The sequence below is a fragment of the Pelophylax lessonae genome (genome assembly GCF_965119305.1).
Source record: "Pelophylax lessonae genome assembly, chromosome: 7".
Lineage (NCBI taxonomy): Eukaryota > Metazoa > Chordata > Amphibia > Anura > Ranidae > Pelophylax > Pelophylax lessonae.
Genome location: NC_138774.1, coordinates 59,905,165 through 59,928,625, shown reverse-complemented (window position 1 = coordinate 59,928,625; position 23,461 = coordinate 59,905,165). Strand labels below are relative to the sequence as shown.

The 23,461-nt window shown below is 45.0% G+C and overlaps 1 protein-coding gene across 2 annotated transcripts in view; it reads left to right on the top strand.

The window, feature by feature from the left end:
- Positions 1-12,944, top strand: part of BAG6 (BAG cochaperone 6) — a 63,690-nt gene extending 50,746 nt beyond the window's left edge. For both annotated transcript variants that reach the window (XM_082264597.1, XM_082264596.1), the window contains 8 exons: positions 779-881; positions 2,206-2,330; positions 5,409-5,555; positions 6,697-6,753; positions 8,066-8,215; positions 8,334-8,441; positions 8,522-8,668; positions 12,658-12,944. In XM_082264597.1, coding sequence (XP_082120723.1) covers positions 779-881; positions 2,206-2,330; positions 5,409-5,555; positions 6,697-6,753; positions 8,066-8,215; positions 8,334-8,441; positions 8,522-8,668; positions 12,658-12,753 — 933 coding nt within the window. In that variant the 3' untranslated portion in view covers positions 12,754-12,944. The remainder of the gene's footprint in view (positions 1-778; positions 882-2,205; positions 2,331-5,408; positions 5,556-6,696; positions 6,754-8,065; positions 8,216-8,333; positions 8,442-8,521; positions 8,669-12,657) is intronic.
- The last annotated feature ends 10,517 nt before the right edge of the window (positions 12,945-23,461 follow it).

The window sequence follows — 23,461 nt, the reverse complement described above, 5'->3', positions numbered from 1 at the left end:
GATCACATGTGTAGCACCATTGCAGTTGCAGATAAAACAGAAGCAGCTTTCTTGGCTGTAAAGGATAGGAGGGTTTAAATCTGCTTTAAAGCGAAGTTCCGCCCCCCTTAAAATAATTTAAAGTCTGCAGCTACAAATACTGTAGCTGCTGACTTTTAAATAGTAGAACTTACCTGTCCAGGGAGCCCGCGATGTCGGTACCCGAAGCCAATTTACGTATCAGCTCTCGGGTGCCGCCGCCACACACCAGATTAAGGGAACTCGGCAGTGAAGCCTTCCGGCTTTACTGCTGGTTCCCTACTGCACATGCGCAAAGCGTGCTGCGCTTTGTAATTAACCCAGTGGTGGAGAAAAAAGGAGGGGGCCGAACTGCCGAGGGACAGCGCCGCTGTCTCCCAGGAAGTGGGGAAGGGTACCTGTCAAGAACAGGTACCCCCCCCCCCCCCCGAAAGGTGCCAAATGGGGCACTGCAGGGGGGGGGGGAGGAAGCAGATCAGCGGAGTTCCACTTTTGAGTGGAACTCCGCTTTAAGGCTGTCAGCAGATCGGTCTCTACAAACTCGACCGTGTCTAAAAATAGAGAGCAACTGGGCATGTGCAGAGAAGGGTGAGACGGTGTATTACTGGATTTTTAAACTGTATAGGCACTTATTGTTAATGTTTTAAATAGATAGTCCTGCAAAAGGGGCCAGCCTGAAGCGATCCAGCAGGCCTTAATTTTTTTATTAAAGTTCCACATTAAGGTTTAGTTCCTTATCATTCTGTCCCTTCATATGCAGGCCACCGCCCCTGTTCGCGAAGATGTCGACATAACAAGAACTAATCTCGAGTTCCTGCAGGAGCAGTTTAATAGGATCACAACACACATCCTTCATTGTGCAGGTAAATAACACACAACATTTTAAGGAGTGTTGCAAAGAAACGCAGAGCAGAAAAGGGTCAGTATCTTGCTCTTTCGATCCTTAACCACCTGAGCCCTGGTACACACCAGGATAGTTGATGGCAACATTGGCACATGCGTGATATTTTGATCTTTTTAGGCCTGAGTGAAGGGAGATTTTCCAACGGTTAGACAATCTCTGTGCAATAATTGTTTGCGCTTGCTAGAGGCTTATGTTTTTTGTCACCAAGATGTCAGGAATTGCTAAAACATTGTGTGTAATGCTTGTATATCTGCAAGTGATGGACCACTATAGATACCCTGTCTCCATACCATTCTTTTAAACCACAGTCTTGCTATAGGATTATAGGTACGTTTTAATAGGTTTTATGAATTTTATTTACCTGTTAATCCTCCCTTGTGTAGAATCCTAGAGACTGCTGCTGGGTGCTGCTGTCTGGGATGTGATGTCAGCAGCCTTCAGAGCTATATGCCCAGTATTATTACCCTTTGCTCCTCCTCCCCTGGCAGTTACATCAAAGGTTATGTAGGGAGGTGAGGGGTAAGGGTGGAGGAGATGGGCCAGCACAGACAATAATTAAATGATCCCAGAAGAGGAGAGAGCTATGACGGGCAAGGAGGTAGGGGTTGTGGTCGGAATTACCTCATCTTGGAAGTCAGATTTGATAGCAAGTTCAAAGGCACATTGCAAGTAAATAAAACATTGTTCATGAAATGGAAAAAAATAAGCATTTAAGATACTTTATTTTTCTGAGAATTTACCTGCAGTCTTTAAATGTCAGGGTCTCTGTAAACTCTACTTCTCTGCTAATGATGTACCATTCTAGTTTGTCGCTGGACCCCGCCACCCCTAAGTTATTTTCTAACTTTCTCAGGAAAGTAGACCGTGAAAATGAAGCAATTCTGGTTAGAAAAGCAGAGAAGCAATGATGAGCTCTGAAGGCAGGCTAAAGCCTAGTACACAGGATCAGAATATCGTACAAAAAATACTGCTTTCCAAGCGATTGTACAATAATCTGATCATTCGTACACAGCTTCCGTCCAAAATGACCATAACCGATCATAAGATTTTCGTTTAATCAGTACAGTTTTTGTCTGAAAATAAAATAAAGTACAAGTAAATTACATCACTTCTGAATTTTTATTCTGTCGTGAGAATTTTTGTACCTTAGTAACCTGTTTTCAATATAGAGAGTAGCATGCAAAAAATAAAAAAACGCCAATCATTTATCCGATAATCTCATAGTTTGTACTAGGCTTTATTCTGTCATGGAAGCTAGTAAAATGTTTTGTATTGTCTTATAGACTCCACGTTTGGGCAGCGTCTTCTGGAGATGTGTAACCAATCGCTGTTTGAATGGCTTGCCCTCAATTTGTACTGCCTGCGAGGAGACCAGCACGCTCTCACATCTGTCATTAATGAGAGAATCGTAAGTGGTGTCCTACACATGTACGTGTCACTTAAAAGCGGAACTTTTAGCCATGACTTGATAAAAATATTTAGAAAGGGACATATATTCCACATTAATAATCATGCTACCAAAATTGGTTTGTGCTGTAAATTGCCTCCTGCATTGCTCCTGTTTCTTCTTGCTGAAGGCTGCCATTTTGCTGAAGCTCAGTTCCTCTGAACAGCAGTACATTTTTATTCTGTAGGCAAATCAGCCTCTACAAATTTGGCACAGCTCCTAAAAATAGAGAGCAACTGAGCATGTGCAGAGCAGGGTGAGAAAATGTATTACTGGATTTTAAACAATACATTTATTTATTGTTTCCATAGTTATACCTGTAAAAGGGGCCAACATGAAGTGATCTAGCCGTACTTAACTTTCTAAGGTTCCACTTTAAGTGGTTGTAAACGTAAAAAAAAAAAAAATTTACCTTAATGCATTTCTGGCATTAAGATAAAAACCTAAGAGAAGCTTCCCCCACAGTCCCCCCTAAATACTCACCTGAGCCCAATCTCAGTCTAGTGCTGTGCACATCTGCAGCAGCTTCTCTCCCCTCTCCCGGGTGTCTCTGAGCCATTGACTCCTGCTTCTGTCAGTCAAACGCGGGTTGGGGGCGAGCCTGGCTGTGTCTAGAAAAAAAATGCAAGCAGCTTGGCTTGGGAGCGAGCTGGCACAATGACCACCATAGGAAGCGGCTTCCTATGGTGGGCACTTGGCAGAGGGAGGAGACACGAGTGCCAGCGGGTTCTACCTAAGGAGGAGGATCGGGGCTGCTCTGTGCAAAACCATTGCACAGAGCAGGTAAGTATTCCATGTTTGTTATTTTAAATAAGAAAAAAAAAAAAAGAAGCTTTAACCACTGAAGAACCAAGCCTATTTCTGACACTTGTTTACAAGTTAAAATCAGTATTTTTTGCTAGACTATTACTTAAAACCCCCGAACATTATATATATATATATATATATATATATATATATATATATATATATATTTTTTTTTTTTTGCAGAGACCCTAGAGAATAAAATGCAGATCGCTGCAATACTTTGTCACACCGTATTTGCACAGCTGTCTTACAGACGCACATTTTTTTGGAAAAAAATGTACTTTTTGTAATAAAATAAGAAACCTGTAAAGTTAGCCCAATGTTTTTCTATAATGTGAAAGATAAAATTAAGTAAATTGATACCTAACGTCATGCTTTACAATTGTGCAAGCTCATGGAATGGTGACAAACTTTGGTACTTCAAAATCTCCATAGAAGATGATTTAAAAACTTCTACAGGTTACCAATTTAAAGCTACAGAGGAGATTGAGTGCTAAAATTATTGCTCCAACTCTAAGGATCGTGGCGATACCTCACGTGTGGTCTGAACACCGTTTATATATGTGGGTGTGACTTGCGTATGCGTTCTGCACGCGAGCTCGGAGGAACGTGGCGCTTTTACATTTTTCTTTTCTTGTATTTTACTTTTTATTTTTACACTGTCCTTTTTTTGATCACTTTTTCCTATTACCAGCAATGTAAACATCCCTTGTACTATAAATAAGCAGGACAGGACTTCTTTAATGTGAGATCTGGGGTCACAAAGACTTCAGATTTCACATTTACACTTAAAAGCAATAAAAAAAAAAAGAAAAGTGTTTGGTTTTTTTTTCCATGAAAAAAAATGGGCCCTTTGAGGCCGGTGTGTGGAAGTGATGTTTGACGTCGCTCCGGTCCTCCGGGGGCATAGAGTCGAGTGGAGGCCATCTTGCCCTTTACTTGACTTCCAGCCCATCTGTACACGGGATCAGATCGTTTCTGCTGCTGCCGATCTCTCCAGGAGGGGGAGGGAAGTGGGCACCTCTCCCTCCGCCCATAAAAGTGATCCTGCGGCAAATCCGCCGCTGGGACCACTTTTACGTTAAAGCAGTTATGGCATCTATCTGCTTCCATATCCCCGGTATTTAACGTCAAAGTAGCAATGTAAATATACTGTGGGAGGTCCGGAAGCTGTTTAATATTTAGTTCATTGCAAAGTTTTAACTTATTCCAACTCCACCGTTCAGTTGAAATCTATTTTAATCTTAGAGAAGACAAAGGTAGGAATTTACAGCATGGAGAGAGGGCGCAGAATATTTGCAGCAGTCAGTGAGCTGATAAAGTAACAGCTTGTAGCCTGTGAATTCCTTTCTTCTTAGAAGAAGCACTGCTGAGCTTTGTGAAAAACCTGGAATAAAAGTTGGTGTCAAGCCAAAAACATTTCCTTTTTTTGGATAGAGTATGGACAGATTAAAACCCCTCTCTGTAAATGATCCCCAAATATTAATAAAAGATTTCCCCTCACTTTCTGCCCAAGGGGCACCTAAATGTGAATGGGGTTCTAACCTTCCCCTGCTCTGCTAAAGGATGGCATTTTTTCTGTGTTTCTGTTAGAGGCCCAACTCCTTTCCTGTCTGTTGAAACAGTTGTCAGCCAGACAGGAATTGATGGGAAATCTTTCCAGAGCAGCCTTAGATAGCCGTAAACCTGATGGATCTTAATTCTTCCCCCACTCTATCCAAAACGAAAACAATTTTGATTGGACATATACTTTAACTTAAAGGAAAAGCAGTCAAGCTCACAAGATTATAAGAAAATCCTCAACGAGGTAGGATAAAACTTTCGCCACAGCAGTGATACTTTTATGAAGGGTCATAAATGGCAAGCCAACGTTAGTTATGATACATGTATTCACAGCACATGTCATGTATGACCCTTCAATACCTGGATGCAGCAAGATTTGATGGCCAAGGTTCTTCATTTCGTGATTAGAGGTAGCCCCAACATGATGAGAACATACAAAGTGTGCAGATGAGATTTCAGTTCTATAAAACAAGACCATCGGCCATCATGTGCTGTTTCCTAGCCTTGGGGAAGAATATTGGATCAGTTACTGGATAACAATATCGGATAACCATCATGATGCACAATCTCTTATACGGGGTTGGATATCCATGTTTCAGGACTGTGACTTTTGTTTGTTTGCTTTACCATTCCTAACCTCTTCTTCTTTTTTTTTTTTTTTTCTTACAGAGAAGACTTTCCACAGATGTTTCTCCTGCATTAGTTTCCTGGGTGACTTCTGTCTTGTCCCTGCGACTGCAAGCTCTTCTGGGCCAAATGCCAGTGACGGAGGGAGAGGTGCAGAGGCACGTCCGCAGAGTGGGGGACCCTCCTCGAGTGAGTTTTAACATTCAATACCAGTAGGCCTTACTCTCATTTGCAGAGACCAGATTCCTCCTTTTAAAGATAAGTTCTCTTTGCTGAACATGTTACAGGAGTGTATCATGGTCAGCATTTGCTTGCTCTTCTCCTGACCTCCCCCCCCTCCCTGTGACACCCACCTGTTCTGACACCACCCACACGGCCCCATCATTCATTCAGAGATTCCTGTAAACTGTGACTTGTAGTTCTCAATTAACTACCAGGGTGCTGATGAGTGCGGTAAGTAGTTCATTGAGCTTCCTATCATTAAGTAACTGCCTGCCCGAGGTACAGGCCGACACATAAACTGACAGTCTGCAGGAGCCTGGCATTACACCCATGATTTTCTGATTGTGGGTGCAGTGCTTTACAGGCTCTTTTAAAAACACTGTGCACTGTCTCCCTGCTTCCTATATGAGTGGCCAAACATCAGCACTGTTACATAGGCACAAAGGAAATGGTGTGCACGTACTTGGATGTGCCAGGTATTTGTTTTGAACTTAATGATGGAAGTGAAAGAATGGACAAGCATTTGTCCATGCAGGGCAAAACAAGGGGTTCACTTAAAAGGTGGCTGTTTCTGGGGTCCCCCACCAGCGCTCCAGGCTCCTCCTCTTTGGCAAGTGCCCCCAGGGAAAGCCACTTTCCCTGGGGGCACCTGTGCATGCTCCCTCCCAAGCTGCCCTGTCTGCGTCTATTGACACAAACTGGGTGACTCGGCTATGCCTCCCGCTCCCTCATCACATCATATGATTGACAGTAGCAGGGGACTCAATGGCTGCCACTGCTATCAATCTGCCAAAAGAGGAGGGAGACAGCGGAGATACCGCTGCTCTTGTGCACATCACTGGATTGGTTTGGGCTCAGGTAAGAATAAGGGAGAGGGGCTACTGCAGCCCAGAAGGTTTTTTTTTTTTTTTTTTTTTACCCTAATGCATTTAGGGTAAAAAAAAAAAAAAAAAAAAAAAAAAACTTGAGACTTTATAACCACTTTAATTACTGGGGGCTACAAGAATAGTTCTTCTTTCAGATACTTTGGTTTCACAGGAACATCTTGTTCTATCATGGTTTTCTTACATGGCTGTTCATGCTGTCCTTCTGTTCTTTATCTCATTAGGATACAGAGCAGTCCCCACAGGAGCAGCCAATGGAGACCTCTCCTGCCGAGGCTCAGGTAAGACCAGCAAGGTCCTCGTCAGGGTGTCTTATTGCCCATATGCATTTCACACCCAGTTTCTAAATTGTGCATCATTTTTAACACTTTGATCTATGCATCTGAATTACCTTGAAATTCACATATTGCAGATTATTTTAGAATGAAATTAAAAGTGAACATTTCGATAGATGCATTTCAAATATTTGTCTTCTTTTGTTATAAATGGTGTGTGGCATAATCGGGTATATTTTGAAAATGTGACTTTTTTTTTTTTTTTCTGTTTTGAGCAAATTCCAGTTGTATTGAAAGGGGTGGGTAGGTGGGTGTGTGTGTTTTTTTTTTTTTTTTTCAGTTGAATTTAAAATATTATGTTCAGAAATATTGTGTGTGTGAGGCTTACATTACTTCAGAAACAAGTTGTGTTAACTGATACTAGTTGGGTAGGCAGCAATTCCAGTTTTTGCTCTGTTACAGGGCATACCCTAATCCCCCCCCAAACAAAATTGGTGTTTTTTTTTTTTTTTTGTATTTTTCCTGGGAGCAGGTACCTTTTTCTGACAGGTACCCCGTTCCCACTTCTGCAATTCTCACCTAGGCAAGAATTATGTCAGCTTGGCCAGATCCCCCCCCCCCCCCCCCCCGCGGCCTCCTGGGACATGTCACGCATTCCAGAAGGCTGCAGGACCACTCTAACAGCTAAGCGGGATCTCCCACATTCACGATGGGGAGCTGGCTGTGAAACAGCAGGAGGTCACAGCAGCTCCCACATCCAATATGCTGACACCGAGGATTCAAAGAATGGCGAAGAATGGGCTCCAGTGAAGACAGCAATTGACTATTTGTTAGAAGTCAGCAGCTACAGTTTTTTTGTAGCGGTTGACTTTTATTTTTTTAAGCAGTCCTCTTTATGGTTGTGACTATAATCTGACTCTATGGTATATCATTTAGTACACTTTTTAAAATTTTTGCTTTTCTGATTGCCACACTAATGTGAAAGTGAGCAAGAGGGTGCTAAAAGCTAAAACCCAGGTGAGCAAATATTGTGTAAATGCAGGAGTCGTGCTTTTTAGTACACACAAAATAGATTTATATATATATATATATATATATATATATATTTTTTTTTTTTTTTGATTAGGTTATTTAGGTTTATATTTAAATTTAAAGCTTTTATGCCTGGAGTTCTGCTTTTGAGGTTAAAAAAAAAAATAATCTTGTTTAGACTGATTGTGCCCCCATTTCCTGTAGCATTTTATTACACATTGATATTTTCCCTTTTATTCAGTCTGCTACTTTGTCTCCACCTATGTTTTGTCTATGTGTCCCACAGCCGGGAGCTTCTTCTCCAGCCCCTGCCACCACAGTGGAAGAGGTCCTCTTCATGCCCACTCAGGCTTCAGCACCAGCTCTATGTCCAGACTCAGAGCTCCCTCCACAAGAAGAAGCTGGGTCTGAGCCATGGGCCGCAGCAGTGCCACCAGTGAGTGCCATATGCTCCCTCTACTTTTCTACATTCTGTCAAACTTTTTGGTTCGTGTTTTGTTATGTTACTGTTCTTAACCTCAGTTTTATGACTGCTACTTCTCCCTCTTATCTAGGAGTGGGTCCCTGTTATTAGGCAGGACATTCAGACCCAAAGGAAGCTAAAGCAGCAACCACCACTGAGTGATGCCTACCTGAGCGGGATGCCTGCCAAGAGACGCAAGGTAGACTTAATATGGCCGGAGCAATGTGTGTGCCTTTTTTTGTTGTATTTTCCTGTGACTCATCATGGCTTCTCCTTTAGACAATGCAAGGAGAAGGACCTCACCTCTCCCTCTCTGAGGCTGTGAATCGGGCAGTGAAGTGTACGGGAGCCAAACCAGAGACCAGTATGGAGGGTCTGAAGAGAGAGTTGGACAACAGCGAGGTACAAGGCCGATACAGAGAACAGGTGAGAAGATTTGACCGGTTCTCAGTGAAGAGCAATAACTAAGATGGAAATGCTGAGAACTGATTTTGATGGAGTGCATGGAAAGCGAGGAGCTCCTAAAATGGAACTCTAGCTACAATAAGTATGTGATTCTGTTTTATTATCAGCCTCCTGTCATCTCTTGCACAGCAGCTCTTAGGGTGGGGGGCATGGGGTGCACAGCACATTAAAATCAGGTGAGAGCAGAGTGAACAGAGATGACTTCCTTCATTCCAATCAGCAGCCTGTGGGCAGAAAAGTGGTACCACTATATATTTTAACTCTAACTGTGAAAGTTGTGACACCCTCCGGACTGTGCTGAGTGGGGGTGTAAAATCACAAAAATGACTGGACAGAATTACTACCTCTGGCAGATAAGTTCACAAAATTCCCCATCTCTTTCTGTCTCGGTGCCCACCATCACTGCAACAGGAAGTAATGATCTCCATTTTTCACAGCAAGAAAGACTGCTCCACATTATATAAAACTAAAAAAATTCTACTTTAACTGTTCCAAAGAGAAATATATGGGCTACCTATGGTGACTTCTTTCTGAAAGTGCTAGATGGCTGTTATGCTGACCCGCTGACTGCAGTACTTTCCGAGTCTGTGACTTGGAGGAAGTATGCAGATCAGAAACTCAAAGAAAAGTCACAAGGCTTTATCTGTGTACTTTTGGATGGGTGATTTAAAATACTTAAAGTGATTGTAAAGTCACACTCATTTTAAAAAAACAGTTGAATTACGAAAGGCAAATAGGCTGTTCATTTTGTAAGAAAAGTTACATAGTTACATAGTAGGTGAGGTTGAATAAAGACAATAGTCCATCCAGTTCAACCTGTGTAGGTGTGTGTGACTGTAATCATCTAACATAGCCCTCAATCTCCTGATCCTTGAGATGTAAGTCTAAGAGTCTTTTGAAAGTCACCATACTACCCGCAGAAACCACCTCTTGTGGTAGACAATTCCACAATCTTGTAGCCCTAACAGTAAAGAACCCCCCACGTTGCCTGAGGTTAAAACGCTTCTCCTCTAGTCGCATTGTATGTCCTCGAGTCCTCATGCAATTCCTTCGAATGAACAGCTTTTCTTCTAAGCTGAGATCCCCATTAAGATATTTATAAATTGCTATCATGTCCCCTCTCAGACGTCTTTTCTCCAGGGAAAATAAATCGAGCGATTGCAGCCGCTCTTCATAGGTAAGGTCCTCCAACCCCCTAATCAGTTTAGTTGCCCTTCTCTGGACTTTCTCCAGCTCCAACACATCCCTCCTGAGGACTGGCGACCAGAACTGGACAGAATACTCCAGATGCGGTCGGACCAGAGTTTTATAAAGTGGAAGGATTATAGTCTTATCTCTGGAATACATCCCTTTCTTTATGCATGCTAGTATTCTGTTGGCTTTGGAAGCTGCCGCTTGGCATTGCATGCTGTTGCCTAATCTATCATCAACTAAGACTCCCAGATCTTTCTCCATTTTTGATTCCCCCAAGGGTTCCCCTCCTAACGTGTATTGTGTTTTTATGTTTTTGGTCCCCAAGTGCAAAACCTTACACTTCCCCACATTAAACCTCATTTGCCATGTCGTTGCCCACTCCGTAATTTTGTCCAGGTCATTCTGTAGGATATCTGCTTCATGCTGTGCAGTTATTGCCCTGGCCAATTTTGTGTCATCTGCAAAAACTGATAACGAACTACTGATCCCTTCCTCAATGCTGTTTATGAATAAATTGAACAAGGTTGGTCCCAGGACTGAGCCCTGGGGCACCCCGCTTACTACCTCAGACCAGTCTGAGTATGCGCTGTTTATTACTACCCTTTGGACACGGCCTTTTAGCCAATTCCTTATCCAAGAGCAAACCCTGCTGTCGATACCTGCAGACCTTATTTTATAAATTAAGCGCTTGTGGGGAACTGTATCAAACGCCTTAGCGAAATCCAAGTACACCACATCCACTGGTCTCCCCCTATCTAGCTCACAGCTCACTTCCTCGTAGAATGCTAAGAGATTGGTTTGACAAGATCGCCCATTTGTAAACCCGTGCTGGTTACTACTGATGATGTTGTTGTCTTTAGCATACTCTACGATATAGTCCCTTATCATCCCCTCCAAAAGTTTACATATTATTGATGTCAGACTGACAGGCCTATAATTTCCCGGGATATGTCTCTGGCCCTTTTTGAATATCGGAATCACGTTAGCCTTCCTCCAATCCCCTGGTACATCTCCTGTCCTAATACTGTCAGCAAAGATCAGGAACAGTGGTCTAGATATAACCATACTGAGTTCCTTGAGCACTCTCGGATGTACGCCATCCGGGCCTGGTGATTTGTTTGTGTTAAGTTTATCCAGTCTTTCCCTGATTTCCCCCTCTGTTAGCCATAGTGGCAAGTCCTGTGTATTACTACTAACCATACAGTCATGGTCAGTGTACCCTTCCTTTTCCTGCGTAAAGACTGACGAGAAAAAAGAATTCAGCACGGTTGCTTTTTCAGTGTCCTCTGTAACCATCCTCCCATCATCGCTAATTATGTGTGCAATATGCTCTGCCCTAGTTTTTTTGCTGTTGATATATTTAAAGAATTTCTTTGGGTTTTTTTTACTATCCTCCGCTATTTGTCTCTCAAAGTTGATTTTAGCCATCTTGATTTCATGTTTACACTTCTTATTTTCCTCCTTGTATTGCTGGAAGGCCGATACGGTGCCCTCTGATTTATATTTCTTGAAGGCCAATTTTTTTCCCCTAATAAGTTTAACGCTACGGTTTAGCCAGCCAGGTTTGGCTTTGTCTCTTCTAAATTTATTCCCCATAGGAATGCACTGCAAGATGCCTTTGCTTAATATTGTTCTAAAGCATTCCCATTTTTCCTCTGTGGTCAGTGATCCCAGGGTTTGGTCCCAGTTTACCCTTTCCATCAATGAGTACAATTTTGGAAAGTCTGCCCTTCTGAAGTTTAGGGTTCTTATGTTCCCCACTTGCCTTTTTATATTGTTATTTATACTAAATGTGATCATCCTGTGATCGCTAGAGCCCAGGTTGTCCTGGACTCCTACCTCCGAGATTATGTCTGGGTCATTAGTGATCAATAGATCCAGGATAGCATTCTCTCTAGTAGGGGAATCCACCAACTGCGACATGTAGTTATCCTGTAAGGTTTCCGTGAATAGCCGGGCCTTATGCGAGTGTGCAGTCCCCTCTTCCCAGTCAATGTCGGGATAATTGAAGTCCCCCAATATGATGACTGATCCTAGTTTTGCCGCTTTACCTATTAGTGCTAAAAATTCCAGCTCTACCTCCTCCCCTTGGTTAGGTGGCCTATAGCAAACCCCCACAACTACTTTTCCCTTATCTTCTTCCCTATCGAGTTCAACCCACACAGATTCTAAATCCATGCTCATCCCATCCGTAATGTCACTCCTTTCTAGCACCTTTTATATTGTTCTTGACATAGAGACATACCCCTCCCCCTCTTTTACCAACCCTGTCCTTCCGGTACACCGAATACCCTTGGATATTGGCCAGCCAGTCATGTGAGGGGTCGAACCAAGTCTCCGTTATTCCCACAAGGTCTATGTCCTCCTCATGTACTAACATGTCCAACTCATCCATCTTATTAGCTAGGCTAATAAGATTGGATTTGCAAGGGAATTTGCAGCAGAGCTTATTGAATGAGGTGAAGCTCTACTGACTTCCATCAATGTAATGTATGTAAGCAAAAATGCTGTTTGATGTCTTTTGTATATGATTGGGTATTCATGGAAATTTCAACACATTCAGTAATCTCTGGGGAAAATTCCCTTCCAGAGTGCAACTTCCCTTGCAAAATGAACAAAGCCTATTTGTCTTTAGTAAATTAACCCTAAGGTCTTAGCCCCAAAAACTGTTTTTGTCTGACATTTTACTTTGAAGGAGATCTCTGGGCCATGTGCTATTGAGGTGTTAAGATTAATATTTTATTTTTACTTTTCAGCTGTGTCAAGATATTCAGAAAATTCTACAAGACAATGAGTCGTATAATCCTCAGAGATTCCCGAACACGCAGAGAGCATTCAAGGGCGACCCGTAGACCGTGGAGGCTGGGAAGACCCCTCTCCTGTGTATTCCTATATAATTGTCTTACGTGTACCTCATTTCTGTTGTATGGATATGGCTTACATGACTTTAACCCCCGTATCAGGACTCCTACTTGTTCACTGTGTCCCCCCTCCCCCCGTGTATTATTGTGCTACAAGACTCACAAAGCTTTTATATGGAACTCTGCATCTGAATTATGAAACTCAGCAGGTCCGCCAGACACCGGAAATCAGGACTTCATGTCAGCATGATGAGGTTTGCCTGGAAACAGAATGCACTTTTCTTACTGCTATGAATGGGATGACTTTCACGTGTGTAATGGCTGCTTTACTTCCCTTTTTAAAAGCAACGCACAGTTCCTGATTCCTCCCCCCAACCCACACCCACCCAATAAAAGTCTTCTGAGACAACACTGAATTGTATGTTCTATCTTAAGGTTGATGCTTGTAACCTGGAGAGTACTTGCACATGGTACTAATGTTTGAACATCATTATTCCTGGCTAAAATTTCTTGCATTTATTTTGTACGCATTTCCAAGTATGCGCGTACATGAGTAAAATAAAGTCTAGCTCCCAGAATGCAATTCTAACTGCTTCAAATTAACATTTTACTTGCACATGCAAATACATGCAAGTATGCTTAAAATATTAACTGGCAACATATTTTTGTGTTTTTTACTCCTCTATACCCAGTGAATGTTTATGTCTGTGTGTAAAGACACAATGGAAAAAATGAGCTGTATTTAGATCAGTAAAAAAAAAAAAAAAAGCATGTATGCCTAAAAATGCTGAATTTTTAGACCGTGTGCAAGAGGCTGAAAATCTTAGAAATGTTTGGCAAAGATTAGCATGGATCAAACTGCCATGTAATCCTCCTTGGCAGCCATCTTTGTTGTAAAGGCTCAAGGTTTTTTACCTTCATGCATGCTTTGCATGAAGATAAAAAAACCTTCAGTGTGCTGCTGCCCCCACAGTCCCCCAAATACTTACCTACTCCCGATCCTGAGACCCAAGGCTCTCCCTTCTGATTGGCTGAGATGCAGTAGCCATTAGCTTCCTCTGCTGTCAATCACTAACGGATCCCAGACCGGCAGATGCCCAAAGGAAGAGTGGGGGCTTCAGCTAAACGCTGCCCCCCAACCAAGGCGAAAGCCGCTGTCTAAATTTTTGTGGGCTCCTGGACGCGAGCCCCAGCAGAGCCGACCACCCAGGGGCAGTGGAAGGGGAGGGCAGATGCCCAAACGGGAGGCAGTGGCTTCAGCCAACCTCACGTAGTTTCTGACTAGTAGGCTGCAAAGCCGTGGCCTACATTTTTGGCCGGATCCGGCCTCGTTAGCCACATACCCGCGGAGCCCAGAGGACATCTCTGCCCTAGTCACCAACCCCCAGGGTGGCAGGGAACCCTGCTCAATTCCCTGTTGCACACTAAGAAAACCCGGTCAGCAGCAACTCCAACCAGCCCCCTTAAGAGCATATGGCAACATCCAGCTCAAAACCTCACCTGGGGGGGGGGGGGACGACAGCTACTTACCATACCAGGAACAGGGTGGGCACCGCTCCAGACAGACCACCGCTCCATTGTAATATGGGTGCTGTCGGCCAGGAGAAACGCTGTGACTCAGGCCGGGGCCAGGTCGTATGCTTCCTTGTGAGATGTTTAACTCGCAGGCCAGCCCCCGTTCAGTGGGGCTATGTTGCAGCCAAACTAGAATAGATCATTAAACCAGGTATTGGTACTATTGGCAGTGTGGGCAGGTGCCAAGTCCTGCTGGAAAATGAAATCCGCATCTCCATAAAGCTGGTCAGCAGAGGGAAGCAGGGAGTGCTCTTGAAATTTACTGCTCGAGGGTTGCGCTGACTTTGGACTTGATAAAACACAGTGGACCAACAGATGACATGGCTCCCAAAATCACAAACTGTGGAAAATGTTGGATTTCATTTGGAAATCAGAGTCCCACAGTCTGGAGTAAGAGTGGGGAGGCACAGAAACCAAGTTGCATGAGGTCCAGTGTGAAGTTTCCACTGCCAAAAGTACCAATACCTGGTTTAACGGTCATGGTATCACTGTGCTTGATTGGCCAGCAAACTCACCTAACCTAAACCCCATAGAGAATCCGACCAAGTATAAAGTGCACACTGTACTGTACATGGACTTGCCTTTCAGTAAGGCAACATTTCTGTATTAAAAATTTTTTTTTTTTTTTTTCTCGGTTTTATGTAATATTGTATTTTTCTGACATACTGAATTTTGGGTTTTCACTAGATGTTAGCCATAATCAAAATTAAAAGAAGGAAATGCTTTAAATATATCACTCTGTGTAACACCTCTATATAAAAATGGGATTTTTGACTTACCGTAAAATCCATTTCTCTGATGTTCATTGATGGACACAGCTTCAGATCTTCACAACCGTTGGGTTATACTGCCCCCTACAGGAGTAGCACACTAGGCAGGGGAAAAAAAAGTCTGGCTATGCCCATGGGCAGTCCCAGGGGGTAGATTACCTCTATCTGCTATAGGCACTCAGTTTGGTTTCAAGCAGTGTCAGAAGAATTACAATTCCACAGAGGGGTTGGTGCTGTGTCCGTCAATGAACATCAGAGAAATGGATTTTACGGTAAGTCAACAATCCCATTTTCACTTTTCGTTCATTGAGGGACACAGCTCCTGATCTTCATAACCATTGGGATGTCCCAAAGCAGTGTTAAACATGAGGGGTGGGATAAGCAAAAAAATTCCCAAGGCTAAACAGTAGCCAACCAGGCAACAGGAACCCATCCAAAACGCTACAGGAACCCATCCAAAACAACTGGAGCCCACCTGAAAAAAACAAAACTCTCGAAGAGGATCAGATCCTCTCAACAGCAGCCTGCAAAACCTTGCAGCCAAAAGAAGCATCCACAGATGCCAACACATCCACTTTACAGAACTTTGTGAAAGTGTGCACCGATAACCAAATGACCGCCTTGCAAACCTGCGTCCCTGATGACGGAAAGCCCAGGAGGCACTAAGCGCCTGAGTAGAGTGTGCCTTAACAGGGAAAGAAGGAACCTGACCCCTGATGCAACAGGCTTGATAAACTGTCTGATCCATCTGGAAATGGTCGCAGAGGAAGCGGACAACCCTTTACAAGGCCCATCCGTGAGCAAAAAGAGACTGACTTCCTGAAAGACTCCGTAGCTGCCGGGTACACCCTTTTTGACTGGACCGCATGCAAGGCAATTTCCTTCAGATGTTTAGGCCTTGGACACAGGGAAGGCAACACAATGTCTTCATTCAAATGAAAATCAGAGACAGCCTTTGGAAGGAACAACTGACAGGGACAAAGAACCACCTTATCTCTGGGAATCACCAGGTAAGGTGAGTGACACGATAACGTCGCTAGTTTAGATACCCTGCGCACAGAGGTGATAGCCACCAAAAAGGCCACCTTCTGGGAAAGTGTAAGCCGGGGAATCTCCCAAAGATTCTCAAGGGGAGGCTTTTGGAGGACCAAAAGCACCAAATTGAAGTCCCAAGGCAGCAACAGAGCACGCACTGGAGGAACCAAACATCAGACACCTGAAGAAAGGTGGTCCTTGATGGTACTGGAAGCCAATTTCTGTTCACCCTCCTGTTGACGGAAGGTCAAGATCTGAGCCACAGAGAAGGCGCGAGGAAGAACCCCAAGAGACTTAACACCACACAATGTACGTCTTCCACATAGGATCATAGATACGCGTATAAGTAGATTTCCTAGCTTTTAACAGTGTAGGAATCACCGACTGATATGAACCTCTTTCTCTATCGTTCATTAATGGATGCAGTCTCTGTTCTTCTTAACAGTAGGGTTATACTGTCCCCTACAGGAGTAGGACACTAGGCAGAAAAAAAGTTCTGGCTATGCCTATGCACAGTCCCAGGGGGTATACTCCCTCTCTCTGCTGTAGGATGTCAGTTTTGTTTTGCCTATTTAGGAATAAGGACCTAGTTCCTTGCTGGGATCTCTGGTCCTGGCAAAAAAGTTTTTTTTCTAGTTCGTTTTTTTTATCCAGAGTTTGTCCTGTGAGATCTACAATCGACTAAGCCAGACTGGGTGACAGGCTGAATATATATAGATCCAGTTGTCACCACAGCTCCACACTATGTAGTTAAATGTCTCGCCAGGTCGCGTACGACCGGGTCTAGGTCCGCGTCGCAGCATTCCTATTGGCCGACAGCCCCCCCACTTTGGTGGAGAGGGGTTCTGTCAGGAGATGGTGCCCGTCTGTTCTAGGTATACTGAGTAATTGTTCCCCCCCCTCTCTCTCCCCCCTGGTGGGATTTGGGGTAGACGGGGGCTCCTCCTTAGGACGGTCACCCCCCCCCACCCTCACTTTCTGGGGCTGTATCGCACTTAAAGCTACCCCGAGGGTTGAGGCCGGGCGTCGTCATGCTGAGGGGGGGGGGGGGGGGGGCGCGACTGGATTGATCGTGTGGGGAGTCCGCCTATCACTACCAGGGCCCCCCCATCCTGTCAATCCCATGCTGAAGCTCCGCTGGCCGCTTTGGGCCGCCCTTTTCCTGTAGCCTATTTGCTAGTAAAATCGGCGGCCATGTTTGTGTAGCCCGGCGGCCATTTTGCGGTGGATTCCCATTTGAAAATCAATGGAGGCCATGTTTTTGGAGTCCCTAGAGGCGTTTTTTTCTGGCAGTGAAGCCCCTCCTCATACCCCAGTGCTGACACTCAGGTTTCCTTCTGATCGCAGCAGACACGTGCTGTACAGACATCCTGGGGATCTCCTGGTGCATCTCTGGTGTGGGTAGTGAATCTGGGGGGTCTCTCTCTGCTGGGGGTCTTTAGTGCCTTGTGTTTAACCTCTTGGGGGCGCTATAGCGCGGTGGGACCTGCCTAAACAGTGTTGTTTTTTTTTTTTCAATTTTTTTCTGTGGGGTTCCCCTGGTGCCACATGGACTCTGTGGAACACGTTTCCCGACCCCTCTCTGAGGCCGCAGGGCCTTCCAGATCCCAGCCATCCATAGATGCACTGTCGGTGGTCTTGGAATCCTTTGTGTCCCAGGTGGAGGTGGCCTTTGAGGCGAAGTGCCAAAAAAATGTCCACCGCCTCAACTGATGTCAGATTTTGAATCTGATTTGGCCATCGCAGACGTGGGTCTCCCTGCCGGGTCTATTACCTTGCGCCCTGTCTCCTCTGATGGTAAGGATGACACCTCTCCCTCCGCCACCGTGCAAGAAAAGGCGCTGGTGGACGCACTGGTTGTATTGGTGTGTGAGACCCTAAAAAAGGAGGACGCAGCTACGCCTGCGGTGCAGGTTATGTTTGGCACTCACAAGCCATCCAGAGCGGCAAAGGTTTTCCTCTTTCTTGTGTAAACAAAGCGGGCGGATCTCTTCTGTGATGGGCAGGGACAGATCACAAGATTCAGCATAGCTGAACCTGCGATCTGTGTCACACAATCCCCTCCCCCCCCCACACGTCAGTAAGCATGAGGCACACATTTAACCCCTTGATCACCAACAGTGTTAACCCCTTCCCTGACAGTGTCCTTATTACAGTAACAGTGCATATTTATAGCACTGATTACTGTAGTAATGTCACTGGTCCCTCCCCAAAAGTGTCAGGCAGGGGTACGATATGTCTGCCGCAATGTCGCAGTCCCGCAAAAAAAAAATTGCAGATCGCCGCCATTACTAGTAAAAAAAAATTTAACAATATAAATGACAAATCTTTCCAGTAGTTAGTAAACGCAATAACCTTTGCGCAAACCAATCAAAATACGCTTATTGTGAATTTTTTTTTTACCAAAAATATGTAGCAGAAAACAAATTGGCCTAAAATGTTAAAAATTTTGATTTATACATTTTTTTTGGGGGGAATGTTGTATATCAGAATGTGAAAAATATTGTTTTTTTTTTTTTTTTTTTCAAAATTGTCGCTCTTTTTTTCAAAAATTAAAAATCACACAGGTGATCAAATACCACCAAAAGAAAGCTCTATTTGTGGGGGAAAAAAAAGGACATAATTTTAATTTGGGTACAGTGTCGCACGACTGCGCAATTGTCTGTTAAAGTAACGCAGTGCCGAATTGCAAAATATAGCTTGGTCAGGAATGGGGTAAAATTTTCCGGTCTTTAAGTGGTAAAAATACGTTCATTGAGAATTTTTTTTGTCAAAGACATGTAGCTAAATACATTTTGGCCTAAATATATGACAAAAATTGAATATATTGGATATTTTTTAACTGTCAAAGTAGAAAATGTCAATTTATTTTACGTGAAATTTTCACGTTTTTTTTATTAATATCGCAAAAAATGAAAAGCACAGAGGTGATCAAATACCACCAAAAGAAAGCTCCGTTTGTGGGGGAAAAAAAAGGACGTAAATTTAGTTTGGGGGCGGCGTTGCATGACCGCGCAATTGTCAGTTAAAGTCGCACAGTGCCAAGTTGAAAAAAGTGGCCTGGACGTTAAGCAGAAAAATCCTCCGGTCTTAAAGTGGTTAAAAAGTGGACTGTGCCACCTACGGTGGACCCCCCAATCTCAAGACTGAATAAAGCTACCATGATTCCAGTGGAGGATTCCCCATCCTTTAAGGATCTGGTGGCTAGAAAGGTGGAGTCTGTGGCCCGCAATATGTGCTTCCTGGCGGGATCTGCACTAAGACCGATGTTTACTATTGCCCTTGTGTCACAAACCTTGACTGAATGGGCTAAGTTACTACGCCGTGACCTGGAGGGGGAACAACTCCCTCCTGCCTTTGCGGAGCTGGCGGACCAGTTGGTTCAGGGGCTGCAATTTTATTGCGATGCCTTGATGTATGCAGCTCCACTATTGGTCCGACTGTCAGTTTCTGCACTGGTCCTCTGGCGTATACTTTGGCTAAAATGCTGGTCTGTGGATCAGACCTCAAAGAAGGCCTTGTCTGATCTAGCTTTTCAAGGTGATCCCCTGTTTGGGGCTACCCTTGATGACATTATCAAAAGTCTTACAGGGGGTAAGAATACCTTTCTCCCACAGGCTAACAAGGGTAAGGACCCTCGTCGTAGAGTCCCTCCTCAGCACACAAAAAGTTTTTTCATCTCTCAGGGTCAATTGATAAGAGATCAAAGTCCTTTAAGGCCCCCTCGGGTGGCTCCAAGCGACCCTGGTCTGGCAAACCGAAATCGGGTTTCTCCAGACCTGCGGTTAAGACCCCTTCGGCCTGAAGGTGCGCCCTCATCTGTATCTGGGGTGGAGGGGACGTCTTTGCTGGTTGCCAGACCTGTGTTTATCCAAGATACAAGACAAGTGGGTTCACGAGGTCATAGGGTCTGGTTACAAGATTGAGTTTCGATCTGTCCCTCCGATAAGGTTCCTCCCTGCCAATGTGCGACTGTCCCTGGATCACTTACAGGATATCTGTGGGGCGGTACAGGACCTGTTACAACAAGAAGTAAAAGTTCAGGTTCGTCTTTGGAACGTTTTCAGGGCTCTTACTCAAACCTGTTTACAGTCCCTTGGAAAGAAGGCAAGGTGCGTCCAATTCTGGACCTAAAGGCACTGAATTGCTTAGTGTGAGTTAAAAAAATTCAAGATGGAATCCATTCGCATGGTGGTGGCTTCCCTACATCAGGGGGGGATTTCCTGGCCTCCATAGACATCAAAGATGCCTACCTTCACATCCCAATATGTGCAGGACATCAACAGTTTCTGCGTTTTGCCGTCGGAGTGGATAACTATCAGTTTGTGGCATTGCCCTTTGGTCTCGCCTCTACTCCTTGGGTCTTCACAAAGGTCTTGGCTCCAGTCATGGCGTTATTACGCCGGCAGGGGATATTGGTCCTGGGTTACCTGGACAATCTGCTTCTCCGTGCAGAGTCTCCCACGGCGCTGGTAACAAGAACTTAGAGTTCATCATGAGAGCTTTGGGGGAGTTTGGGTGGGTTCTCAACCTTCAGAAGTCGTCCCTGGTCCCTTCCATGAGACTGGACTATCTGGGCCTGACTTTAGATTCGTCCTCAGCTAGGGTGTTTCTTCCTCTGGACAAACTCCAAAAACTCCAGACTGCAATTCAGCTATTGCTGTCCAGCAAATGGTCGTCCCTTCGGACTTGTATGAGAGTCCTTGGGCTGATGATGTCCTCCTTCGAAGCGGTCCCTTTTGCTCAATTCCACATGAGAATCGTCCAAAAGGAAATTCTTCTGAAATGGAACAAAGATTCAAATTCTCTGGACACCCAGATCCAGCTGAGTCAGGTGACCAGGGGGTCCATGATATGGTGGCTTCGGTCCCCGAAGCTCAAACTATCAAACTAGGAAAATCCTTCCTCCCCCTGTATTGGACAGTGATTACCACAGATGCCAGTCTGTCCGGGTGGGGAGGTGTTCTCTGCTCAAGGGGTCTGGTCCCTGGAAGACTTCAGGCTACCGATCAATGTTCTAGAGCTGAGAGTGATCAGACTTTGCCTAGTCCACTGGACGAAGTACCTCCAAGGCTGTCCAGTGCGTATTCAATCAGACAATGCCAGGGCCATGCCTTTTGTCAATCACCAAGGGGGCACCAGAAGTATCCTTGCAGCCTTGGAGGTGGCAGGCATCCTTCGATGGGAATGATTTGTCCCAGCTCTTTCTGCCGTTAGCATTTCAGGAGTGGAAAATTGGCAGGTGGATTGCCTCAGTCGACAGACTTTGGATCAAGAGGAATGGTCTCTCTACCCAGAGGTGTTCCAGCAGTTGTGCCTTCATTGGGGGCACTCCAGAAGTAGATCTGTTGGTGATCAACAGGAAAGTGCAGAGGTTTGTGGCCCACTCTCGGGACCCTCTGGCAGACCCCACAGATGCACTTGTGGCTCCGTGGGGTCAGTATCAGCTGATATATGCCTTTCCTCCTCTCGAGTTGCTGCCAAAACTTCTTCACAGGATTGAGGCAGAAGGGATTCCTGTCATCCTTGTCGCTCCGGACTGGCCTCGCCAAGCTTAGTATGCCGACCTGGTGAGGCTAGTCGCAGACGTTCCTTGGAGACTTCATTCTCAGGGAGGATCTATTGTCTCAACGGCCAATCTTCCATCCTGTTTTACAGTCGCTGGCTTTGATGGCTTGGCTGTTGAAAGCCAGGTGCTGAAGGACAGGGGATTGTCTGCTTCAGTGATTCCCACTCTGTTTAAAGTGACTTCTAGAAAGATCTATAATCATACATGGAAGTCGTATATTGCGTGGTATGAGTCTCTTGGGGTTCCCCCTCGCTCTTACTCGGTGGCTCGGATCTTGGCCTTCCTTCAACGGGGAGTTGATCAAAAATTGGCCTTGAGTACTATCTGATCAAAAATTGGCCTTGAGTACTATCAAGGGTCAGGTTTCAGCCTTGGCAATTTTTTTTCCCCAAAGGCCACTAGCCACCCGTTCCCTGCCGCATAACTTTATCCCTGGGGTGCCGTTGACCCCTTTGAAAATATTTGGGAGATTCCCCTGCTTACCTTATCCCAGAAGGTGGCCTTCTTGATGTCAATTACTTCTGAATGCAGGGTGACGGAACTGGCACCATTGTCCTGTCATTCTCCCTATCTGGTAATTCACAGGGATGAAGTGGTGCTACTTCTGGATCCGTCCTTCCTTCCGAAGGTGGTTTCCAATTTCCACTTAAATGAGGACATTGTGCTAAACTCTCCTTGTGTCCTAAGCATAAACATCCTAAGGAATTTGCACTGCATACTTTGGATGTGGTTTGCGCAATCAGGTTGTGTACTTGGCGACTACTGAGTCTTTTCAAAAGTCAGATTCTCGCTTTGTACTTACGGATGGACCTAAGGAAGGGCTGCCTGCGTCTGCTGCGACTATTTCCAGATGGATCAGACAGACAGTTGTGCAGGCTTATTCAATTAAGGGTCAGATTCCACCTTTCCCTGTTAAGGTGCATTCTACTCGGGGGCTTAGTGCTTCCTGGGCCTTTCGCCATCAGGCATCTGTGGTTCAGGTTTGCAAGGCGGCTACCTGGTCGTCTCATACCTTCACAAAGTTTTATAAGGTGGATGTGCTAGCATCTGCAGATGCCTCCTTTGGCTGTCCAGGGACAGGTGCAAGTTGGAAGGAAAGAAACTTGCCGGGGGACAAGAGCGAAACTTGATCGTGTAGCCAGACCGAATGACTTTGTGGACCCACTGATCTTGCACCAGGGAAGTCCACGAGTCCGGAAACCAGCAAAGATGTCTCCCCCCCCCCCCCCCCTTGATACGGATGAGGGTGCACCTTCATGCTAAGGAAGCCTTGTCCGCGGGTCTGGAGAAGCCCACTGTTGGCTTGGAAGACCAGGTTAGTTTGGATGCCCTGAAAGGCTTCGAGCCCTTGTCAGTCGACCCTGAAGGAGGAAAAAGAAAACGTCATATAAGCTGAAAAGGAAGGTCTAGGTCGAGGGTCGTTGCCCTTATTAGCCTGTGGAAGAAAGGTACTCTCCCCCCCTGTGAGACCATTAATGATGTCAACCAGGGTAGCACCAGACGATCTCCTTGAAAGGGAAAATCAGTCAAGGCCTTTTTAGAAGTCTGGTCCACAGACCAGCATTTGAGCCAAAAGACATGCCGAAGGACCACTGCCAAAACAGAGAGCCAAGCCACTAGGGGCGCTGCATCGAAAAAGGCATCACAGAAACTGCAGCCCCTGGCCCAGCTGGTCCATCAGCTGAGCAAAGGCAGAGGGGAGCTGTTTTCCCTCCAGGTCACGGCGTAAAAGCTTAGCCCACTAGGTCTA